A 23,310-nucleotide genomic window follows, 5' to 3' on the forward strand; every position below is an offset into this window, starting at 1 on the left:
TTCTCTCACAAAAAAAAAAAAAAGTAGCTAAAATTGACTGGTCTTGTCTATATAGTCCTGCCTTGGCTCGTGTATTTCCCGTTCCACTGAGTGTCTAGCCTCCTGTGGATTTGCATGAGTCACTAGTTAATTGACAGAGCATTGGGGGAATCATTGTTTACAGAGCAGTGGTTGGTTTGCTATTCGAGGCTGCTGGGAAAAAAGAGCCTGGCCTCTCGGACTGACTCCTAATTTGTGGTCTGCCATCCATCTTGCCTTCAGTTTCATGCTCCTAACCATGAAATCTCCTCCGTTCAGAATTATGTCCTCAATCAGTCTCTTTCTCAAGGCCACTATTGGATCACTCATAGGAGGGGCTCTATTTCTAATCAATCACAGGGCAATGCACTCTCAGCACTCCCTGTATCTCTCTCGCTCTCACTCTAATTGTGTAATGATTCTGTTTTTCCACTACAGCAAATTGCCTGGATTAACACATCTGTACATGGCACACATGGTATTCTGTTTCTGCAGTTGTGATACAAACACACGTAGGGTAAAAACACTCTAGAGTAATGCAGAATTTGCTCCATCGGAAGAAAAACCACATCAGAAGGCATCGTTTGCATCCCCCCATTGCTGCACTCATCACAGTGGCAGAGTGTATGTCAGCTGCAAGACTTCTAACCTTTTACCATTTTGAAATACCACACCCCTAGAGGCAAGCCTTGCAGTGGGAGGGGGAGAATTGTGATTATGCCAAGGATGTTCCCTACTCAAGTGTTATTACCAGCACTTACAATTTAATTGGTCTTTGATGATGGATTCTGGTCACAAAGCCACACTCTCTCGTCCGTACCCAGCAGCCATTCAGTCTCGTGAGCTCAGAAAGGAAGCCGAGTCTCACTGGGGGAGTTAATTCCCTCTGCATTTATTCTAGTCATGACATGAACTCATTCATTCTAGCATTCTGTACCACTCCAAAAGGTTGCAGTGCCATTGACCTATGCAGTGTCCATAAAGGCAGTCTTCGGTGGCGACTGTTGGGAGGTTGGACATAAGCCCTAATGAAGCATTGTAATAGAAATCTGCGATATTTTTTACAATGTCTGCATGGTTTATTCATTTCAAATGATATTATTTTCTAAGATTGTGTGTGTGTGTGTGTGTGTGTGTGTGTGTGTGTGTGTGTGTGTCTGTGTCAAGGACTTATAACAATATTTATAGCATGTCCATTTTATTGCTTTTACCATTATGTAGCAACTTTTGTTATTGTTATACCTGCTGTAAATAATATAATACTATATACATACTTCCCTACATAAGTAATATAATTAAACTGTAGCATAACGACAGACTTAACTGTTGATACTGTTCATATCTATCTCTAGTTTGGACTATACCCCTTATGAGTCCCTCCCATGGTTTCTTCCTCCAGTCTCATGGGAGGTCTTCCTTGCCACTGTTGCCTTTGGCTTGCACTCATGGGGCTCTGATTCACACTGTTATCTGTTCTGATACTAATTCTGTAAAGCTGCTTTGTGACAAGATCAGTTGTAAAAATGTGTACAGCATTTTTGGTCAAAAACATCATAGGCAGATGTAGTGTTAGGCATCTTGCCCAAGGTCTCCAGGCAAGGAATCAAATAGTTCTTTGAGTACAGCTATATAAGTCCATACAGAAGAGCCGTAACAGTCATTGTGGCACTGGCTCTGGTATTAGTTCTACAACATTAACTCAAAGAATTGAATCTGTATGAATTCTCCCCCTATAACCATTCAGAAAAGTCACATTATTACAAATTTTCTTTGAGAATTATTTGGTTTCCCATAACACCGAGGTCAAAGCTTTGCAGTTGTTTTTTAATCCAGATACTCCCTTGTGTTTGTTTCCTGGAGAAGTACAGCAAAGAGTGAGTGTCACTTGTTCCCGAGCTGCCCTACAAATGAATCATTAAGCATGGTTCTTGGATTTTGGCTCCTGGAGGTAGCCAAAGCTAGCGCTCATTGTGGCATACTGAGATAGAGCACCCGACCGCGCTAGCTCAACACACCATGGGATTAAAGGAGCTGATAATTTTCCTTCCTCCTGTGCCTTTATATCTTTTCCTCTCTCTCTCTCTCTCTCTCTCTCTCTCTCTCTCTCTCTCTCTCTCTCTCTCTCTGAAGCCTCCACCAAGTGCCTAGCAGCGCCTTTTAGACGTTTGCTGGAGCTTTTTTTTATTTTGGGCCGCTCTATCGAACCCCAAACGGCATAGATGCAGCCCCAAACATTTTTTGACAGTTTTCTTAATTGAAAGTCTCTTTCCACACTCTCTGTTCAAACGAGCTTCTCTGGCTTGCACTAGTATCTCTCCCCTCTCAGTGGACTGTGGTGCGTTGGTTGGAACACAGCTGCCGTTTAATAGCGTCTCTCGCTGCCTTCTGCTCTGCAGGGCATCTGCTTCACCTAGCTTCAATAAGCCACTGCCTCTAGGTAAAAGCTAAAATAAGAAGTACCTCTGGAAACATTGTACTTATTTAAGAAAATTCTGCAGCTTTGATGATTGTGTTCCAACAGAAATCTCAAGTGACTGAGTTGTATGGATACTCGGATTGCTGCAGAGTCTTTTGGAGCTGGCACACAGGGAGCTGGAGAGTTAAAAAGCTCTCCACTAAAGAACAAGAATACACACATCCAGAAGTATGGTGAATACCTAAAGGAAAAATACAGACTATGATGCAATTGTCTGTTTGGTATTAACAGATTTATAAGATTCAGTACACAGATGTGCGCAAGAGATGTTGTGCCACTGGTCAAGAGACAAACTGTCCACATGTACGTGCTCAATCACTGCTCAATCACTTTATTTGCTGAATTTAACACAGACACAAAAGACAATTCATTCTAATAATTCGGTTGAGCATAAGGATAGAGTCTTTGGTGATTCTTAAATGTCTTCTCTGCCTTTATCAGCTTCGAAATTGTCTGAGGATGCATTTGCCTTTGTGCCCTCCATGAAGGACGTTATGGATTAAGTCTGTCCTCTTCAAATTTATTATAATACCCTGTTGATTTCCCATAATGCAAATGTTCTTGACTGGCTTTGCTCAATAACATGAGCTAAATGTCAGTTGATGATGCTCTTGACCTTTTAGGGAGCTGCCCATCTGTGCCTCAATTGAATTGAAATCAGTAGTGTTTTTGCAAGAAATTCTCATGCATAAAATCAACAGAATATGGAGTCTGCCTTCTTACTTAATTACGTTTATAGCACTCAAAGTGCTTTATATTCTTTGACATATTCTTGCAACTCAGAAACCAAACTATATTTTTCAGTCAAACTGACCATTTAGTAAAAGTTTCTGAAGAGATCAGATAAAAGACAAAAACAATAATCCACTTGCCACTTGTCAAAGTCCAATCTTGCATAAGTTCAGAAAAAATCCACAGGTGTTTTGGTCCATTCTTCCACTGTGAGAGGACAACTCAACACTAAGGATCTAAAAGAATGCAGAGCTGTCAGTTACTGAGGAATAAGAAATCAGACCCCAAAAATAATACAATTGGCAGTGTTCTGCTGATCTAGAGCCCAGACCTCAGTATTATTTCTAATGTTCAAATGCAACCCTTCCAAAAGAATGAAGGATGTCATTAAGGCAGAGGCTGTCGTTTTCTGTTAACTATGAATGGCTTGTACATTTTAAAAGGAAAGATAAATAAAGGAGGGGTGGGCTCTGACTTTTGCATAGCACTGTACACTGCCAGACAATAGCCAGCGTCAGCTGCATACAATGCAGAAATAGCATGCAACTTTCATTTCATAGCCCTAGGTGTTATCTTTAGACAGTGAAATGTGTATCAGTGCAATTTTGCTAGACGAAAACCGATCAATCAGTCTCAGGTGCTTTGGGAGGTGTCCAAGCTCACAACCAGAGCATGTATCAGATGAAGGCAGCTGATTAAATGACTGTCTTGAATGTATTTGGAGGTAAAATATAATGCATTTGGATGGGAAGCTATTGATCAGCTGTTCCCACGGGCAGATGGATGGAGGAGATGGCCGTTCGCTGAGAGAATGGACATAACCTTGAGGCAGGAAGTCATCTGGGCCGGTGTGCAGTCAGGGTTGCCATATTTATAGACTAGGTTAAGGGTGCCTGGTGTGTGTGTGTGTATGTGTGTGTTTGTGTGGTATTGCTCAGCATGAGAAGGCTTCATGACTCTATAATCCGTTCTCCTCCTGATGAATGGACAGCACTGTGCCCTAAAACCAATGCCAAAAACCACAGGTCTGCAGACCCCACTGACCAGCGCTCCACTGCACAAAATAACACCAAATATCACCACTTTATAATATAATATGCATAACTAATTAGTCCTGGCACGTGATTTACGATGATCTGTGCAGGTCAGGCATCTTCCTCTTCCTCCTCTTCCTCCTGTTCCCCCATGCCTGTCTGGATCTCAAGGTGCCCTCCTTTCGCCTAGACAAATACAGTTGTTCATGCCCCCCCCCCCTCGCTCTCTCACTCACGAAATGAGTTTGTTTATTGGAGGTTTTGTGTATCAACCTTGGCCTAGTTTGCGCTGCTGTTAATATGACGGTGGTCAGTTTGAGTGGATGCGGCTACACTTGGATATGATTACTCAATAAGCTTTATCATTTGCCTTCTTTCTCCCTCCCTTCCTGTTTGTTTTTTCTGACAAATCCAAACTATATTGTACAGTAGCTTCATAACATTAGTGTGGTATTAATTTGATTATGATTTGACTTATAAAAAAAAACATGTTTTGGTTTCTAATTTGGAACATACAAGTTATTATTAAATGTGCAAATTATTAGTATATGATAAATGTTTTCAGTTTTTGAATGAAGTGTTTTGACCAATAAGTCATCATCTAAAATGTAATTATTGTAATTGGCATACTTTTTAAGTTTTTGTCATTTGTTATTGTTATTAATAATAGTAAATAAACAAATAAACAATGAAAAATAACTATGGAAAATTAAAGCCTTTGAAATATACCCAAACTTTTGGCATGCTATTGGATGGACCATTGACCATTCCACATACTGTAACATTATATTGGTGCATGCTTTAATGTAGATGTATTTCAGACAGTCCTTTTGCTGCTTGACAGCTGCAGCGCACTTGACCTTTGTTTGTTTAGCAGCAGTGTGGTCACACTGTGAGTGGCCGGTCCTGTAGAGCTGGACTCAACATTCATCCAAGCTGTCGAGGGCGGGAGCTTCTGGCAAGCACAAGCAATTTACTCCTGTTGACTAAAGCAAAAGCTGTTTGTTTGCCATTGGTGTATATCGAGTCTGTAAGGATGTTTGTTTTTGTCTCGGGAAATGGGAAGAGATTTAATTAATTTGGAGTACTATTAGGCTGTCCCATTTTGTAATTAAAACTCAATGTAAATTGAAAGAGATTCTCTCTGAACTGTCTCCGGGTTCTTCTCCTCTCTGGGTAATTTCTCCTGGGGGGCTGTCATGGATGGATGGCTTAAGAGGCTTTTATGGACACTGAGATATTATTAAAACCTCTGGCACGAAATGAGGGTTCAAGAAACCTTAGATAAAGATATGCCGTGGTGAGTGTCACGGGTTTGACCATCCTGAACGGCGAGGAGCGTTGATGAGATGACAGGTCGACGTGCCAGTCAGCCCTCTGCAGACTTGCCAGCTCACCAGATATTTTATGCAGCGTCTGACCCTTCCAAAGTTGCCCTAGCCTCTTTGGCCCTTCCTACATTCCCCCAGCTGTCTTTGGCTTTGGCAGGCATGTATAGGCTTCTTTAACTGCTTGTTTGATGTCTCATGCTGGCCTGTAAAGGAGAGGGGGGCACGTATGTTCCCTTCAGGATGGGGATTAGGAAACAGTAGGCAGGGTTGGGACAGGTGTCAGTCACGAATATTCACACTGTGCTTTGCTGCGTTATGAACACCAGGCAGTGTCAGACACAAACTCCTCGTAAAGCCATTCTGTGCAGCACTCACACATTCTTCATACTTTTTTCTTCAGTCTAATGATCATTCAGGATACAGGGAACAAGAACGTAAAGCATTTTAAGTGGAGGATGCTTGAAATTCAAAGTAGAATCTGGTCTCTGTCTAGCGTAATCCACCCTTTTTGTATTTTGTCTTCTTTTACAAAATTTTAAAATGCCAGCCACCCTTTGCAATGTGCCAAATTACTTGATGAATATACTAATTAGGAAGGGTATGGAATTGCAATGTATGATGGTGACACTGCACAAAACAAGGTCTGATGATTCTGAAAAAACTAATAAGTATAATGTTATATAAATTATTTAAAGTATAAGTTATGTGAGGTTAAGCCTACAATGACTAATTTCTAACTATTCCTATGGTTGTGTATTTGTTTGGATATTTTTACTAAAATGGCATGTCCACAGTGATTCATATTCCTAGAAGTTGTTAATAAATATATAGGAAAGTTAATGTATACCATTGCAAATGGTCCTGACCATTCCTGCCATGATCAAGAGCATTCTTGTCAATTCTAAACTGGAAATAGCTGCTCTATTCAGTTACTAGTCAAATGCAGTCCAAGGCTAAAAGTAAGAGCTTAGCAAGGACCACCAACAACCCACAGTGGGTGCTTACAAGAGAGGGAAAGGTTATAAAGCTACATCCAGGTGTTTTTAAGAGCAGGTTGCCATAGTGCTGAGTATAATCAAAAGCTAAAAGGAGATTCACAGTGTGAAAAGGCATAGCAGGAAGCCAAAAGTGACCCCTGCACTGGAGAGTGAAGAGCCCGAGAAAAAGTCAAGGATCACCAAGGTCATTCTGATGAATCTGCACAATTCTGGTGCCAAATATCTCAAGGCAGATACTCCAGCAGACACGGCAGAAGGCTTGTCTTCATGCATACTGACCAAAGAGAACTCTACTTCTCAGAGAAAGGCATGCGGAATCTCACCTAGCCTTTGAAAAAGCTCACACAGATATCAGGTTTAGACACCAGGACATGGCTTTCATTTGGCGAAAAGAAGGAAAAGCATTCAACCACACGAAGACCATTTCCACTGTCAAGCGTGGTGGCAAGAATGTAATGCTTTGGGGCTGTTTAAAAATGGCATCAAGCTCCAGTGTGGCCAGCAGTCAACTTGACTTGAAACTTGAAATACTAATTTATTTGGCGTGTTAGTTTACTAATCGAATAATAAATTAATAATAAATGCAATTAGTAAACTAAAATAAAATTCTCATAAAACACTTCTATGCTCATTAATACTCTATAATAACTTACTATTATATTTTCTGCTTTGTATTTAATACATTTTCAGTTGCAGTTCAACAGTCCTACATCCCCCTCAGCACCTACACTTCCCCTTTGATAAAAGAGTGGAAAATGCTTATAATTTGTTCTCCAGTTCGTTCATGATCTGAGTATGCTTGGGAGAAAGGAAAACCTCTCAGCAATTAAAATTTGGCAGAGTCAGCCATATTGCTGGGTCAGGAGTGTGTACCTCAGAGGCTTGATAGGAGAACATGCTTGATTTTTATAATTCTTGTGAAAGTACACACAAAAATTTAGAACCGGGTTTGTTTATCTATTTCTCAGTAGAAACTGTCTATGTTTGTAATCACGTATGTGACAAAAAAATGAATAATAATTCAAGCCTTCAAGACCTTATTTTATATAATTAGTTCCTTCCTGCTTGGCACTGTAAAAGTCTCATAAAAATGGCAGAAGTCAACTGATAACACTTTCCGTCTGTGTAATTAATGGCCTCAGCCATGAGCCGCTGAGCTGACAATGAAGCTGCGCTGTTCTGAATGAGCACCAAGGGGGAGGCTGAAACATTGCATTTGTGAGCCATCTGCTTCCATTTCAGCGTTTGCTCTGGTTGTCATATGTAGGGGATCCACTGTTTGTAGCCAGCACTGCCTGTTCCAGTGCATGACTTTTTGTCATTTCAGACCACTTAATTAATTTAAGAGGGGTTTGAGGCACTGGGTTCTTGCTATTCCATTTCTGCTGAATGAGTGATCAGTTCAGTTCATTTCAAATATATATTTGAAGATTCAAATATAGTCACAGAATTGCTAGCTCCGGGAGAGTAAGCCCAGACGCTTGCCATTCCTTCCTCAGGCTCCTGTACTCTCCCAGAAGACTGTGCTGGATTGAAGTAAGGTGGAGGAACAGGAGGCCAGAGAGTATGAGCAGTAACAGGAAAACAAGACCACTGATCCACTTCAGTGTCATCAAATCAGAATGTTTGCAGGAAGGGCTGTCTCCTAATAATACAGCCAATCACAGTTGCATAGGAGCAGCTAATTTATACCTGTGCATGTGCCTCATGTTAATGACTTGTTTTTTTACATTTAATTGAGTGCAGAGTACACAATATGTAAAGCATAATTAAATTGCTTCAGGGAGACATGGTGGCACAGCAGGTAGTGTCACTGTCACATAGCTCGAGGGTTCGAGCCCAGCACCTGGTCATGATCTGTGAGGAGTTTGGTGTGTTCTCCTTGTGTCTGCATGTCTTCATCTGGGCACCCTGGTTACCTCCAACAGTCCAAAAACACACATTGGTAGATTCATTGTTTGTGCAAATGTGCCAACATTAGAATGTTTGTTCATAGTGGCCTCTGTACTCTGACCTTTAAGAAGTTTTCCTGGGGAGCGTACACTGATGTATACTTCATTTGAATTTGTTTTAGCTTCTCTTGTCTTCCCAGGTCAGAATTACAGTGTCACAAACTCATTTACCCTGTCTTGAGTGGCAAACATTGGCACAGAATTAGAGTGAATGTGAAGAGCATTCTAAAGTCTTTAAACATTTAAACACTGGTGTGGTCCACCAACCAAATGTTGTTTAAATTTGTGTACTATTGCTTTGTAAATTCTGAAAGAAGCCAAGAGCAAAATAGCAAGGAAAAACTTGAAACATTTTTGAATAAATGTGCATTCATTAATGGTACTAAAGAAAGTAGTAAGTGATTAATCATTACTAAATGATTAAGTCACAATTAATAGTGATTAATAATAAAACAACAAGATGTAACATTTTACATCCTGATTAGAAAAACCTAAACCTTCAGTAAGGCTTATTCCTGTCTTAAGTATCATGAATTAATGTACCCTTATTGTAAATTGTTACCACACAAACTAGAAAATGTAGAAAAACTTGATAATAGCCAAAATTCAAAAGGAAACCCATCCTCCGCACATCCACACCGTACAGTAAAACAATATCACGAGTGAAAAATCAATGTGTACTCTTAGAAGATCAGATCAGCTCATGGGTGACCTGTAGAAACTTATATATCTCCCTAAAGGTGAAACAGAAAAGGTGGGCTCATCTGCAGACTTTTGCAGCTCAAAAACTGGGTTTTCTGTGCACCTATTAAGACTGATAATGGTCTGTGTGAGTGAGCCCAGCTCAGTCGTGCTCCCTGCTCAATTTTCACCCTTCTAACAGGCAATCTCCTCCTGATACTCCCCATAGGCCCTCCTCCAGGATTGAGTGCAGGATCTTGGTTTGGAATCTGGCTTGTGCGGCCCTTCAATCAGAGCCATTCCTTGTATCGGATTGCACGGTCCACACATAACATCCGCTCTGACCTGTGGGTTTTTGCCATTGGATTAGATAAGGAGGGATGCAGAGTGAAATTTAATGATGTTACCTTGCAGGCTCTGACACCAGCAGTGTCTATTCCCTGTTTTTCTGCCATTTAAATGACCTTAAAAATGGTTGCAGGTGCCTCCACTTTCACCTACAGCCACTGAGGGTGTAACTAAATCCCATGGGGAGGGTGAATGATTCGAGTCTGATTGCCAGACTCAGACGTCATCCCTAATGCATTTCCTTAGCTGTTTACATGCAAATAATGAAAGCAAATAATGGAAGCATTGCACAGTGTAAGGGCACTGACCCGTGAAGCCTGGTGGAGGAAAATATCCATGCATGTATTGAAGCTAGTTTGATATGACAGGAAGGAAAATAATGGTAAAATAAATAAAAAAAACATATACATTACTATTCTACAGTCATGCAAGGTCCATCTTGTGCAACATCTAGTTTTTAGCTGACAATCTTTTTCAAGCTGTAACTGTATGTGGAGTACATTTGCTTTTTAAAAAAAACTGTTAAATATGATTTGTCGTCTTCCATAATTTTGCTTGCTGTTAATGCAGTTTCATACATGTTTACATGCAAATGAACCCAAATAATGGAATACATTGCGTAAGTACACTGACCTGTGAAGCTGGTCGGGAAATTATGGAGAAAATATTCACACATGATCTGACAAGAAGTAAAAATGAATACAAAAATCAATTGAAAGATACATATACAGCAATACTCCTATGTTCTTATGGAGCATCACACCTTATGCTGGCATTGGTATTGAAGCCTTAGCTGTGTATTGAGTGTATTTGCTTTTTGATATATTAATCCTCTTTCATACTGTGTTAAATATGAAAGATGTACTGTACATAATTGCCCTTAATGCATTTTCTCAGCTGTAGCTAATAATGAATACAATTAATAAAAGCATTACATGGTTACACCATGCACTGACCTGAGAAGCAGGAAAATATCTATGCATGAGATGAGGTCAGTCTGAAAGAAGATATAAAAATTGAATATTGAAAACTGAATGTACAGCACCAGTTCTAAGCTTTAAGGTAATTTACTTGCTCCAGAATCCAATCTATTCCTGTTCTGTGCTAAATTTCATAAATTTGCTTTCCATGTATTTGTTTGCCTGACCCTAAAATTTCCAGAAACATGGTTAATGAAATATTTCTGGTTATTCCAGGTATGACACTATAACAAATCAGTGGGAGACGGTATCCCCGCTGCCCAAGCCTGTGCACTCTGCCGCAGCCACAGTTTGTGGAGGGAAGATCTATGTGTTTGGAGGGGTGAATGAGGCTGGCCGCTCGGCTGGAGTACTGCAGTCATATGTGCCTCAGACCAACACCTGGAGTTTCATAGAGTCCCCAATGATAGGTAAGATTATGCCACTTTATCACTGTCTGCTCTCTGCCTCAGAACTCTTCCGAACTCACACTTCTGAGTCAACACAGTGAACGAGAGCTGTCACAATACTGATGTTTTTTATTCTGATACTGATACCAGGTATAGATAATGCTTAATACCAAATATACTACAGAAAAAAAATCCTTTTTGTATTAAAATGTTTAATACAGTTTTCTTGTACTGACAAGTGTAGGATTCGATTCACTGCCCTGGTAAATGCTACTGGCCACATCAGTAAGGGTCCTAGGGCAAGACTCCTAACACGGTATTCAACCACATTTGTATTAAAAAAAAAAAAAAGAACAAATTATATATCACAGTGGATAAGTGCATATCCAAAAAACATAACAGGTTGCAAAATTGCAATAGTGTTGAAAGTAAATCACTGTCTGAGCACCAATGATTATTTATTTTAAATATAAACATTTAACGATTATAGTTAATAAAGTAGTCCCCACTCCGGGTGACTGTCTGAGAGGAGTTTGGTGTGTTCTCCCTGTGTCTGCGTGGGTTTCCTCCGGGTGACTGTCTGAGAGGAGTGTGTTGTGTTCTCTCTGTGTCTGCGTGGGTTTCCTCCGGGTGACTGTATGAGAGGAGTTTGGTGTGTTCTCCCTGTGTCTGCGTGGGTTTCCTCTGAGTGTTCTGGTTTCATCACATGTTGGTAGGTGGATTGGCGACTCAAAAGTGGTGTGTGTCACACTCCAGGGTGTGTTCCTGCCTTGTGCCTACTGATTCCGGGTAGGCTCCGGTCCCACCGCAACCCTGAACTGGATAAGCGCTTACAGATAATGAATGAATGAATAAATTAATTAAGTGATTAAAGTCTGTTTCTTATTCAATCTGTTTTAATATCAATACCAATCTTTATTTAAATTAATAGAAAATTCAATGTCATGCTCTTGTTGCAATGATTAAATAAAGAACCGAATAAACTGAAAAATGTATTGAACTTCTAGTGCGTTGCACACCTCCACTTGGCTTAAAAGAGCTCTCCACCTCCAATGCAGTCTCTGTCTGTCACATTTGTGGTGGACAATCAGTTACCAATGTGAATAATTTCAGTGTGTTTAACTGTAAATTATTTCATTCATAATTCACTTACATAGGAATCCAAAGGGCAGTTTGAAAGCACCTGTCAATTAACTTCTATTATATTTCAAGCTGATGGGTTTCCAGTTGTGTCACTAAGTGCAGAGAAATGTGTGAAAACTATGATCAGGGTTAATTAAATTTATACTACAGATGTCACAGATTGAATTCAAATGAAAGACACAGTAGTGTTCCTTTAATAACATGTCAATGCTTTTTAAATGCAGATAAACTATGAGCCTTCAAGCAAGATTAATAAAGCAGATGGAGAGGATTGAGGGCACTTAAAATAAAAGGTGAAAACAAGCTCATGTGTCTTGTGACTTGTGCAACTTGTGCCCATAGAGTGTTTTATTGAGCTCTGTTCAGCTCAGTTAATTCACATTGCTTTCAGATATTTCTGTCTGTCACATTGCTTTCAGATACTTCTGACTCTCTCTGTACTCAATAATAAATAGATGGTCGCTGTTGCTGTAAAGTGTTAAAAGCATTTTGTGAGTGCAGGAGGCGGGTGTGCAGGGATCCAAATAGAAGGAAACTCTAGAGAGTGTGGTGTCTCCATTTCATAACTTGTGGCAAATTCTGCCTTTAGAGGCAGGTTAGCAGGTGCAGCCCTGAGGACGTGTTTGCTCAGGAAAAAAGGAAAGGCTACAGTTAAGTGGAAAAATAAGTGTAGTCTTTAAAAGAAAAAAAAATAGCCAGCAAAACCCAAGACACCCTCAAAGCATCTTTATAAGCCTGTAAGAAAGTGAAATACATTTCATCTTTCTTTTATTTTCCGTCTGGCTGTTTTATAGAGATAAAATATATTTTACAAAGAACACTTCACAAGAATAAGCGTGACACAAACACAGGCAGACCTCACATCAACGTTCATAAAATCACAGACATACCCGCCAGCGAGCAAACTGCTACAAACCCAGAGGATGGAGGCCAAATCAAGGCTAATGTCTCACAGAAAGTTTTCAGTGAGTACAGAAGTTCAGCTCTCTCAGTTTTCCTCTTATTGCATGAGTTTCCATTTAAAGGGCTCCTCTTATACACTCTGGCAGTGTGTAAATAATTCAGTCTAGAAGAATACACAGATTTTTGCACTTTGTAGCACATTTTCTGCCCCCTTGATTCACACAGTGGAATTACATAATTCAGCTTATGGAAAAGCAGCTGTTTCCATTTATAGATGTGAAAATGTTGCTTCTACTCTGAACTATATCAGATGAATTTACAGCACACAGATCATCTACTTTAAATCCTGTATTTTAGTTCTTGGCAGGAATGTGTTAGGCTTTTGTGATGTCAGTAAAGCCACCGCAAATACTTCAGATGAATGATTCCAATAAAATAATCCAGCATTTAACACAGCATTTAATAACGTGTGTGTGAAGCCACCTAATAAAGTTTACAGTGCAGGCCTGTGTGAGCTGAAGACATGAGATCCAACTGATGAAGCAAACGGAGGTAACCTATACCGATGCAATTTTGCTTCGTAAACCAGGGTTGGATGTCAGGAGGAGAGCTTAATTAATGCACTTGAACAAAGTAATGAGCTGATTAATAGGGTTTGTGTGACTAATGGTATGTAAATAACACAGCACATTCTGACAGGTCAAGTCAGGTCTCTGCAAAAGGTTAGAACATGTAGAGCATTCACGCTGCAGAATCAGATTACATCCTTTTAAAGAAGCCCACATACAGCAGCACAGCTCACAGCCAGAAAGAGCGAGAGTGACAGGAGAGTAACCCAACATACAGAGTAAAGGCAGGGAGATCATTCACACATGACACTGTGTATATAATTGCAGTTATAAAGCTAATATACCTCTTTTATTTATGAATATAAAAATGGAATGACTAAGTTGACCCTTGCTTATTTATTTTATTTCCAGAAAAAAACAAGTTGTTCATATTTTAGTGTCAGGAGAAACACTGAAGCCTCAACAAGTAAAATATTCTTCATTTAATGTGTGTGTGTGTGTGTGTGTGTGTGTGTGTGTGTGTGTGTGTGTGTGTGTGTGTGTGTTTGTTAACTATTTGCTTTTCTGACTTGCCTGCTATATATGAGAGAGAGAGAGAGAGAGAGAGAGAGAGCCTAATTAAGAGTATGTTGCATGTATAAAGTTACATATAATCACAGTAAAAACAAAAAATAATAATATAAAACAAATAAAAATATAAGATATTGTTTATCTATAAAGTAGTAGGTGTGAGTGAGTTTGAAGAACAATGTTTTCTTCAGATTCTTATTGATTGCATGAATTTGTTAAATCAACAGCACGCATTATTAAAAATTATTTAATAATATTATTTATTAACCAGTAAAACTTGTTATTGGATGATAACCTCAAATAATATGGACTGCCACTAGGAGAGAATTGGAAAACGTTAAACCAACACAGGTTATTTGTTTTTATTCTAATGTTGAGTGTTGTTTGTTTGTTTGTTTGTTTGTTTGTTTGTTTGTTAGCAAATAAACACTTGCTACTCAAATAAATTGATTTTTAAATCTCTTAACCTCTGGTGTCTAAAATTTTGCACAGATATATATATATATATATATATATATATATATATATATATATACACAGACTCATATGAATTTATTAATTTATTGCCCCCACTAATCCAAATTTCAGTCTTAGGTTTGCCTATTCTACCTCTCAAAATCCAAGTCATTTTAAAACACGTTCAGTAATGAGTGCTGAAGATGGTCAGCCCATTATTCTCAAAATGTTATTAACTTTTTCTTTGATTTGCACGTTTGCCTTTTGTCTATTTATCTTGAAATGAGTTCTTCAGCATGCAGCTTTATATAAATCTTCCAGACTCATGTTGTTGAATTGCGTCCTCACAGTGGAAGGATGTGCAGTGATATGAGCATGGTAAAAAAACAAGTTTCCATTGTGTGGTTTTAGCTTTCCTTTGTATGAATAAATATAAACAATGCTTAGCCAGGCTAACCACAACTGTGTTATCATAATTAGGAACATTTAAAGGTCACTAAAGGACAATAAATTTAAGTTGACAGAGTGTGTTGTGGTGTCACACCTTGTGGAGGGCAGGTTCCAGGTTCCAGAGCGACGGAGTGGAAGAGCAGATATGCTTGGCTGATTACTGCTAAAGCGCTCGTTCATCCGCAAAGGGCTCTAGTAATGTCAAGTGGTGCAGGTATGCTTGAGCAGACAAATAATGAAGAGTCTAAGGCCCAGTGGCGGGATGTTAGAATTATGCTGGGAATGCCTCTACATCACCTCATTTACTCTTATACCAGCCGCTGTCTGGCTTGAATGCATTTATTTAGATGTATTTTTGGTGCTACAGGCAGCTTTGGCCTAAAGGCTCTGCATGGAGTTTCAGCCTATGTCATCCACTGCATTTCCCAGCTTAAATGCCAGCATGGGGTTTTAAACCAGGAATATTGAATTGACTCACAAAGAACTGACATAAACCTTTCCTAATGCGTCCTCGGCACTCTTTGTTGAGCCTGCAATAAAGTCGGTAAAGAGTGTTGCTCTTGTTTGTTTGTATCATTTAAAATATGCGTAGTAGATGTTGTTTTTTTTAAGCGTAATTTGTTCGGTCCTGTCATTGTGAGACAAAACATGTTTGCACGCATGAACTTTATGTGGTCTTGTGTTTGTGAGTCATTTTTTGTAGCACCTTGATCCCAGACCAATGCACTGTGTACTGTACACAGTGTATACCATTAAAATGACAGTAAAAAAACACTTGGCTTGACTTGACTTGAGACATAACATGCCAAAGCCTGCATTCAGTTTTTATACTTTGTGATAACCACTTAAAATGCTGGGCCAAGGACTTAATGTTCCAAAAAACAGCCACAAACAACCAAACTGTTCAACATAAAGAGTGTATGGGCCTCAATCAAAGCAAAGTCTGTCCTTTGAATTGCTCTGGGGGAAATATATGTGAAGGATGCCAAAATGTCTGCTGCATCCATATCCAGGTCATTAATCACAAAATATCTAAACCTTAAATCATTATAGGATTTTATAAACTGTATTTGAGAAACATTTTGCAGCTTCCAGCCTTCACAAGGCCCTGGCCACTGACTCGGGTTTGTTTATATGGTAAATCCAATCATGGTTAAGACATTACAAAGCCTTCCCCCAGTCTTCAAGCAAATCTTTTGTCATAATATGCCCAAGGAAGTAACATTGCAGATAGAATTTGAAAGCAATTATAAACACAGAGGAGACTGTAGTGCTCAGGCTTGCTCCGAACTCTGCTGTGGCTCTGCAGCTGCTCGTCTCATGGCCGGTGGGTCTCGCTGAATGTTGGGGAGTTAGTGATGTGTTTAATGTTGACTGTGCCTGTGTCGCTGGGGAATGGATCTGCCGCCACTGCCGAATGACCAGCTGCACCCCCCACTAGTCAGAGCATTGTGTTGGACTGGCAGGAAGTCGCTGTGGGAGACTGTCGCGCAGCATGGCCTAATGTTATGTGTTTAACATGTAAATAAACCCGCTGTGGAGTGAGTGGCCTCGGGGAGAGCTTGTGCATCAGACAGCGGAGAAATGACACCAGCACACAGCGGGCTCCAAGGGTGTCGGAAAAACTTTGTTTAACTGTAAAAGACACAGTCAGAGTGTGCAGATGAGGGGATAAGCTTTATCTGTTTATAGGCTGTGTGTTGGAGAGAGAGAGCGAGAGAGAGAGAGTGTGTGAGAGAGAGAGAGAGAGAGAGAGAGAGAGAGAGAGAGAGAGAGACAGAGACAGAGAGTGATAGAGGCTCCTATAGGAGCTCCCTTTACCAGTTGCACTCCCCTGCTGAGGATGGCAGATTGACACTTCAGTACACAGTAGGGGGTGCTGAGAATGTTGCATGCACACACGCACAGACACACACACACACACACACAAACACATGTAGTTCTTTGAAATCATTTCTTGATGACAGACTCCCCAAATATGTGTGGTCAAGCAGAGAGCTATGTGTCAAAGGGAGATTAAATCAAGAGGCTTAGGCACAACTACTACTGGGCTCCATGCCAAACACACTCCTAATACTGAATTGTGGTGTGCTGGAACGCTGCACACATCTCAGAAACAGAGCCAGAGCTTGTTTAGAGCTCAACACTTTACCGAGGGCATGGACTGTGGAACGCTGGGCCATGCAGGCCATGACCTGATATTTTTAATTTTATGGCAGTCGGCACAGTGTATTAACTTATTTATTTACATTTATGGCATGTACAAATGTTCTAAGGCAGAACAACATACTAATTTTAACCATGTCCCAGAGGCAGACAAATGAGGAGTCTTGCCCAAGGACACCTACATGGTGTTCCTACCTATAGTGTGCAGTTTGGAGAACAGCAGCATTACCTACAACACTATAACAACAGACTTTTACTTATATGTGATTCCTTTAAACTCCACATTTACCAAACTCATGGTAATATTATGATTATTATTATTATTATTATTATTATTATTATTATTATAGGGCGGCACGGTTTCACAGCAGGTAGCGTTGCAGTTAGACAGCTCCAGGGTCCTGGAGGTTGTGGGTTTGAGTCCCGCTCCGGGTGACTGTCTGTGAGGAGTGTGGTGTGTTCTCTCTGTGTCTGCGTGGGTTTCCTCCGGGTGACTGTCTGTGAAGAGTGTGGTGTGTTCTCTCTGTGTCTGCGTGGGTTTCCTCCGGGTGACTGTCTGTGAGGAGTGTGGTGTGTTCTCCATGTGTCTGCGTGGGTTTCCTCCGGGTGACTGTCTGTGATGAGTGTGGTGTGTTCTCCTTGTGTCTGCTTGGGTTTCATCCGGGTGAATTTCTTTGAGGAGTGTGGTGTGTTCTCCCTGTGTCTGCGTGGGTTTACTCCAGGTGACTGTCTGTGAGGAGTGTGGTGTGTTCTCCCTGTGTCTGCGTGGGTTTCCTCCGGGTGACTGTCTGAGAGGAGTTGGTGTGTTCTCCCTGTGTCTGCGTGGGTTTCCTCCAGGTGACTGTCTGTGAGGAGTGTGGTGTGTTCTCCCTGTGTCTGCGTGGGTTTACTCCAGATGACTGTCTGTGAGGAGTGTGGTGTGTTCTCTCTGTGTCTGCATGAGTTTCCTCCGGGTGACTGTCTGTGAGGAGTGTGGTGTGTTCTCCCTGTGTCTGCATGAGTTTCCTCCGGGTGACTGTCTGTGAGGAGTGTGGTGTGTTCTCCCTGTGTCTGCGTGGGTTTCTTCTGGGTGATCTGGTTTCCTCCCACGGTCCAAAAACACACGTTGGTAGGTGGATTGGTGACTAAAAAGTGTGTGTGAGTGTGTGTCGCCCTGTGAAGGACAGGTGTGCTCTCCAGTGTGTGTTCCTGCCTTGCGCCCACTGATTCTGGGTAGGCACTGGTTCCACTTCCACCCTGAACTGGATAAGGGTTACAGACAAAGAATGAATGAATGAGTGTTATTATTACGACCCTTTCACCCTACACTAACTGTTGAATGAAAGTAGAGCCCCAAGAATTGCTCCAGGAATATTCTACCTTCACTGTGTGCAAGCATCTGTAGCATAAGTTAAAACAGAAAATAATTGAAATATGCAAATGTTAAGCAACTGTCTACAGATTTGTATTGTAAGCATGTATTAGATCAACATGTATTTTGGTATTTAGTAAAGAAAAACATGTTGAAATTTAGTGACATAGTAGACATACAGATAGGGACATGCATTCTTATTTGTTTTTTTTTTGTCTACGTGTTCTTTCTTAATGACATCTTCCACTTCTCAAGAACACAAATACCAAGAAGGGTTAAAGTACACACAGCAAGTAACATGGACGCATAGGTCTGTGATTTGCCAATGGCAATAAGTCCCATCATTCACTGGGGCATCATGAATATACTCTTGCAGGGTGATTTCTCCAGAGCATTCTTCTCAAAAACATCTTTTTTTTGTAGAACACACGGCTATTTTTTCAATCTTGCTATAGAGAAACATCTGAGGGGTATAAACACACAGACAGGAGAACTAGGAACACCAGGGAACCACCAGTCACCATGGCGACTGACTACTCCCCGGTGCAACACATGACACTGGATAGGCAAGGGAGGGGCACAGGCACAGTGTACAACCAAAACACATTTTACGGTTTGTCAGACATATTAACATATAAATTACACTGTAGTAGTTTATAGTGATGCCATTAGGGCTATCACCACTGTGTTCAGTTACTAAAAACTGCCTATGGGCCAAAGGCAATAGACATTTTTCTCATGACATTGGAAATTTAAAACATCATTGTTTGTTACCATTTTTAATGTTATTTTATAATATGTAGTGGAATTTTATCGGTGGGGTGTAGACTACAGTTTAGTGGTTAACCTGACACATTAATTCAGCTTCTGACACCCTAATCAATGGGAGAGCTTGTTTGGATGACTTTACCTATCTACCGCAAAAGGAAATCTCCTGATCCAGTAAGAATAATATGAGTATTACTGCAAGACTTGCAGAGCGTATCCCAAAGAAATCATTAGGCTTTATCTGATAGTAAGCCAGAAAGCAGATTAAACATCCTCTGTATCATCTTCACAGCAACGTATCTTGCACTGATCAACTGCTATGAAACAAAAAAAACCTAGCACTGCGAAACAATAATCCATTCAATCAAAGAATCAAATCACAGCAGGAGTGTCTGACAACCACATTACTAACAATAGGTGTTGAAAGATGATATTACTGTGTAATCCAAATTCAAAGCATATCTTTATTATTTGGGTTCAAGTAAGAATCATGTGAATAAGTTCCACTGGAAAGTGTTTTTCCTTTGTGTTGGCATTTTTTTTTTTTTTTGAAAGTGCACAGCTGAATTCCTGCTTTCCTGTTTGTACAGTTTTTATTTATATATTTATTATTTTTTTTACATTATCCATAATATCACTACTCCTCAGGAGCCCCCACTTCAGAACGTGAGAGGGCACAAAATTTAATTAACTATACACAAGTTTTACTTCAGTGGAAGAGGTTGAAATTGCAGCTGTTGTGGAGAGCGTGATTGAATTCAATTATTTTTTTTCCCAGTCTCATCAATTATTCATGTGTTCTCTGCTGCTTATTTACTCAAACTCAAAGAAGTGAATTGCACTCAAACCTGCATAATTTGGAGGGAGCCATGATATCGATGATCAATACGAGGGCCAGCTTGTTGACCTCCAACTTTTTTCTGGTGCCACAATTGCTTGCTTTTCCATTCATTTAATACGTGTAATGAGGAGATGCACAAAGCAGGAGACAAGTTACTTATGATGAATGTGCTGTCGAATCCTGGAGGCCCTGCCATTTCAATCGGAGCTCATTAAATTGAGCTTTCATTGAGGCAGTGCTAATCTTTGGGAATAAACTGACACAGTAGTACTTCCTGTGATGGCTTCCCTTTGTGGAACATGGATATTAGCACTGAATTGTACCCAAGGGCCTGTAACATGTCTTGTATAAGGTAGAATTGAGTGTAATTCTGTTACTCTCTATGTGTGTGCTCTGCACAGATAACAAGTACGCTCCTGCTGTGACACTTAATGGCTTCATCTTCATCCTGGGGGGGGCGTACGCCAGAGCTACAACCATCTACGACCCGGAGAAGGGCAACATCAAAGCTGGACCCAACATGAACCACTCCAGGCAGTTCTGCAGGTAAGCAGATTCAGGCTGACCGAGAGCCAGTATCACCAGCCTGCCTTTCGCTTTTATTTTTATGCATTAATGTCTGCAATTTTCTCATCGCTCCTCAGAAAGAGCCATCACAGCTAGATCCAGGCCGCATGGAGGACAGCGTCCATTTATTCTTTCAGCTCATATTAAACCAACGTAGTGGAAAATGTAATACATCTCATAAGTGTAATACATTTAGTAAGACAGCTGTCCACATCGCCGGCTCATTGTGTTTTACTGTAGAACGCTGGAGACTTGAGCAGATCCATCAATGTAAATGATGCCTTTGCTTTGTACTTGACTTTCACTTTCTCTGCTGCCAACCATTTTGGATACTTTCAAACATATCAAAGTCTTTTTCTGTTGATTGTGTGAAAGACCACTCCTCTTGCAAAGGCTCAAAAGCTTTGAAATATTGTTGCTCCAAGGTTGATCTCTGGTAGAACAACAACAACAAAAAAGAAAGAGAGAGAGAGGCTGTTTTCTCTGTGTTTATTTTATTTGAACTTAACTTGCTCAAGATGAATGCTCAAGAAGAACAAGGAGTGACATCCAAAATAAAAGCTGAATGAAACTCTGCGATAATGCAATAAGTTGCTTTAGTTAAATAAATAAAAAAAGGAAAGGGAAAAGATTTCCACTCATAAGAATTCAATTCTAGTCCCCTGGGATAAGCTTTGGGCTGCATCTGTCTCCTCTGCTGATTGGTATTCACAGCAGAGAGAGTAATTAGCTCAGTGGCAGATGAAGCGTGGATGAGCCTCAGAACAATTGCTTGTGCACCACATCTTCAAAACATTGCTGTGTGTGTGTGTGGTGTGTGTGTGTGTGTGTGAGAGAGAGAGAGAGAGAGAGAGAGAGAGAGAGAGAGAGAAAGAGAGAGAGAGCCTGTGTGAATTTGTATTTGTGTCTCAACATTCAGCTGGGTGTTTGCGATACAACTACTGTATGTTTCCCAGGAATGGTACGTCAGTTCCAGTCACAGTGCTAAGAGTTTCCACATTAGCATTTTGAAACATGCTGAGGGTGTGAAATTAACACTGCAAAAATAGGAGGTTAGGAAATGAGATGATTTATTCTTCCTGCAGCACTGAACTCTGTAGGATCCTTTCACAAAAAAAAGCTGATATAACTGTGATGAAAATAGGATTCAAAGTGTTGCTGATCTTGTAGGGGTATCATAGATATTCTACAGCAGGAGGGTCCAGTTCTTGCTCCCAACCTGGAGGGAAGTGGCCTAGCAGCTCAGTTTGATCATTTCAGAGATAGAAGGTTGTTTTATTTGTCAAGTGCAAGAAGACCAAAACATCAGGTAAACTGTACTTAAAACTTTCATCTTTAAAAACAGAAGAAAAATCAAGCTGCATTCTTGCATCAGAAGAAAGACTACAGGTGTTTCTGTCCATCCTTCTGTTCTACTGTGAAAACAGCTCAGCTCTGTGGGTCTGTAATGATGTGTAGCTGTCAGAAAGTCCTTACTGAGAAAAGGAAATAGACAAAAAAACATAAAAATAAAAAATAAACTCAAACATATAACTGGTGCTCTCAGAACAAAGGATCAGCCACTCAGGATCCCAGACCTTATTATCCCTGAATGTGTCTAGAATGATTCGATGTGTGAGAAGCATTAAATACAACTAGCTTTTAAGACTTTGGAGAGGTGCAAAAATATCCCAGCGATTTTCTTTAAAACCATTGTCCACTCATTTTCATATTTGTCTCCTAAGTGTGATCTGTATGTTGTGTGATAAATGTGCTCTGAATTGGCTCAGAAAGAATGAAGCATGTCTTTGTCTTTTGAGAGATTTGTTTTTTCCTGCTGTGTTCTGCTGGATTTGATTTGGGAGGGACTTTAATTACAGTTAAATTTGCAAAAACTTTAAATACTTATTTAATATTTACAAAAACAACAGAACAGTGTATTTAAAAAAAATATATCTATCTTTCTTCCATTCATAAATATATATACATTTTGATGATCCTCTTTCTTCTATTTGCTCCATGTAGTGCGGTGGTCCTGGATGGGAAGATCTATGCTACTGGAGGCATTGTCAGCAGTGAGGGTCCAGCACTTGGGAACATGGAGGCCTTTGACCCTTGTGCCAATGCTTGGACTCAACAGCAAAGCATGCCGTGCCCACTCTTCAGACACGGCTGCGTGGTTATCAAGAAGTACATCCAGAGTGGCTAACATTGGAGAACACACATGGGCCAAAAAGAAACTGCTGCCCCTTTACACACTCCACCCGTCTGCGCGCTCACCCACAGGCCCTCGCTGGCCCAGGATTATCAGTGCTGACACTGAAGCCTTTTGTGAAATCTCTCATCTGTCTCTCTGTCACTCTCTCGTTCTGTTTCACCATCACCCCCTTCTTTTCCTCCTGCCCTCACCCATCTGGAATGTAGAAGCTAATCTTTGCCATTTGGCACTAACAGGCTCAGTGCCTTAGCAAGGCGCCTTTGTGTAACGTGTTCCCTCGCGCTGATGCCACTGGATGTCTGGAGTGGCACTAGCCTTAACGCTCCATCTTCACTTCCATTCAAGCACACAACTCTACAGTCTCTCTCTCTCTCTCACTCTCTCACGCTG

The 23,310-nt window shown here is 40.5% G+C and overlaps 1 protein-coding gene across 2 annotated transcripts in view; it reads left to right on the forward strand.

The window, feature by feature from the left end:
- The window catches only part of LOC136694496 (kelch-like protein 29), a 106,680-nt gene extending 83,769 nt beyond the window's left edge, over window positions 1-22,911 (forward strand). For both annotated transcript variants that reach the window (XM_066668124.1, XM_066668115.1), the window contains exons 12-14: window positions 10,767-10,960; window positions 20,558-20,702; window positions 22,728-22,911. In XM_066668124.1, the coding sequence (XP_066524221.1) occupies window positions 10,767-10,960; window positions 20,558-20,702; window positions 22,728-22,911 (523 nt within the window). The remainder of the gene's footprint in view (window positions 1-10,766; window positions 10,961-20,557; window positions 20,703-22,727) is intronic.
- The last annotated feature ends 399 nt before the right edge of the window (window positions 22,912-23,310 follow it).

The sequence above is a fragment of the Hoplias malabaricus genome, chromosome 1 (assembly GCF_029633855.1).
Source record: "Hoplias malabaricus isolate fHopMal1 chromosome 1, fHopMal1.hap1, whole genome shotgun sequence".
NCBI lineage: Eukaryota > Metazoa > Chordata > Actinopteri > Characiformes > Erythrinidae > Hoplias > Hoplias malabaricus.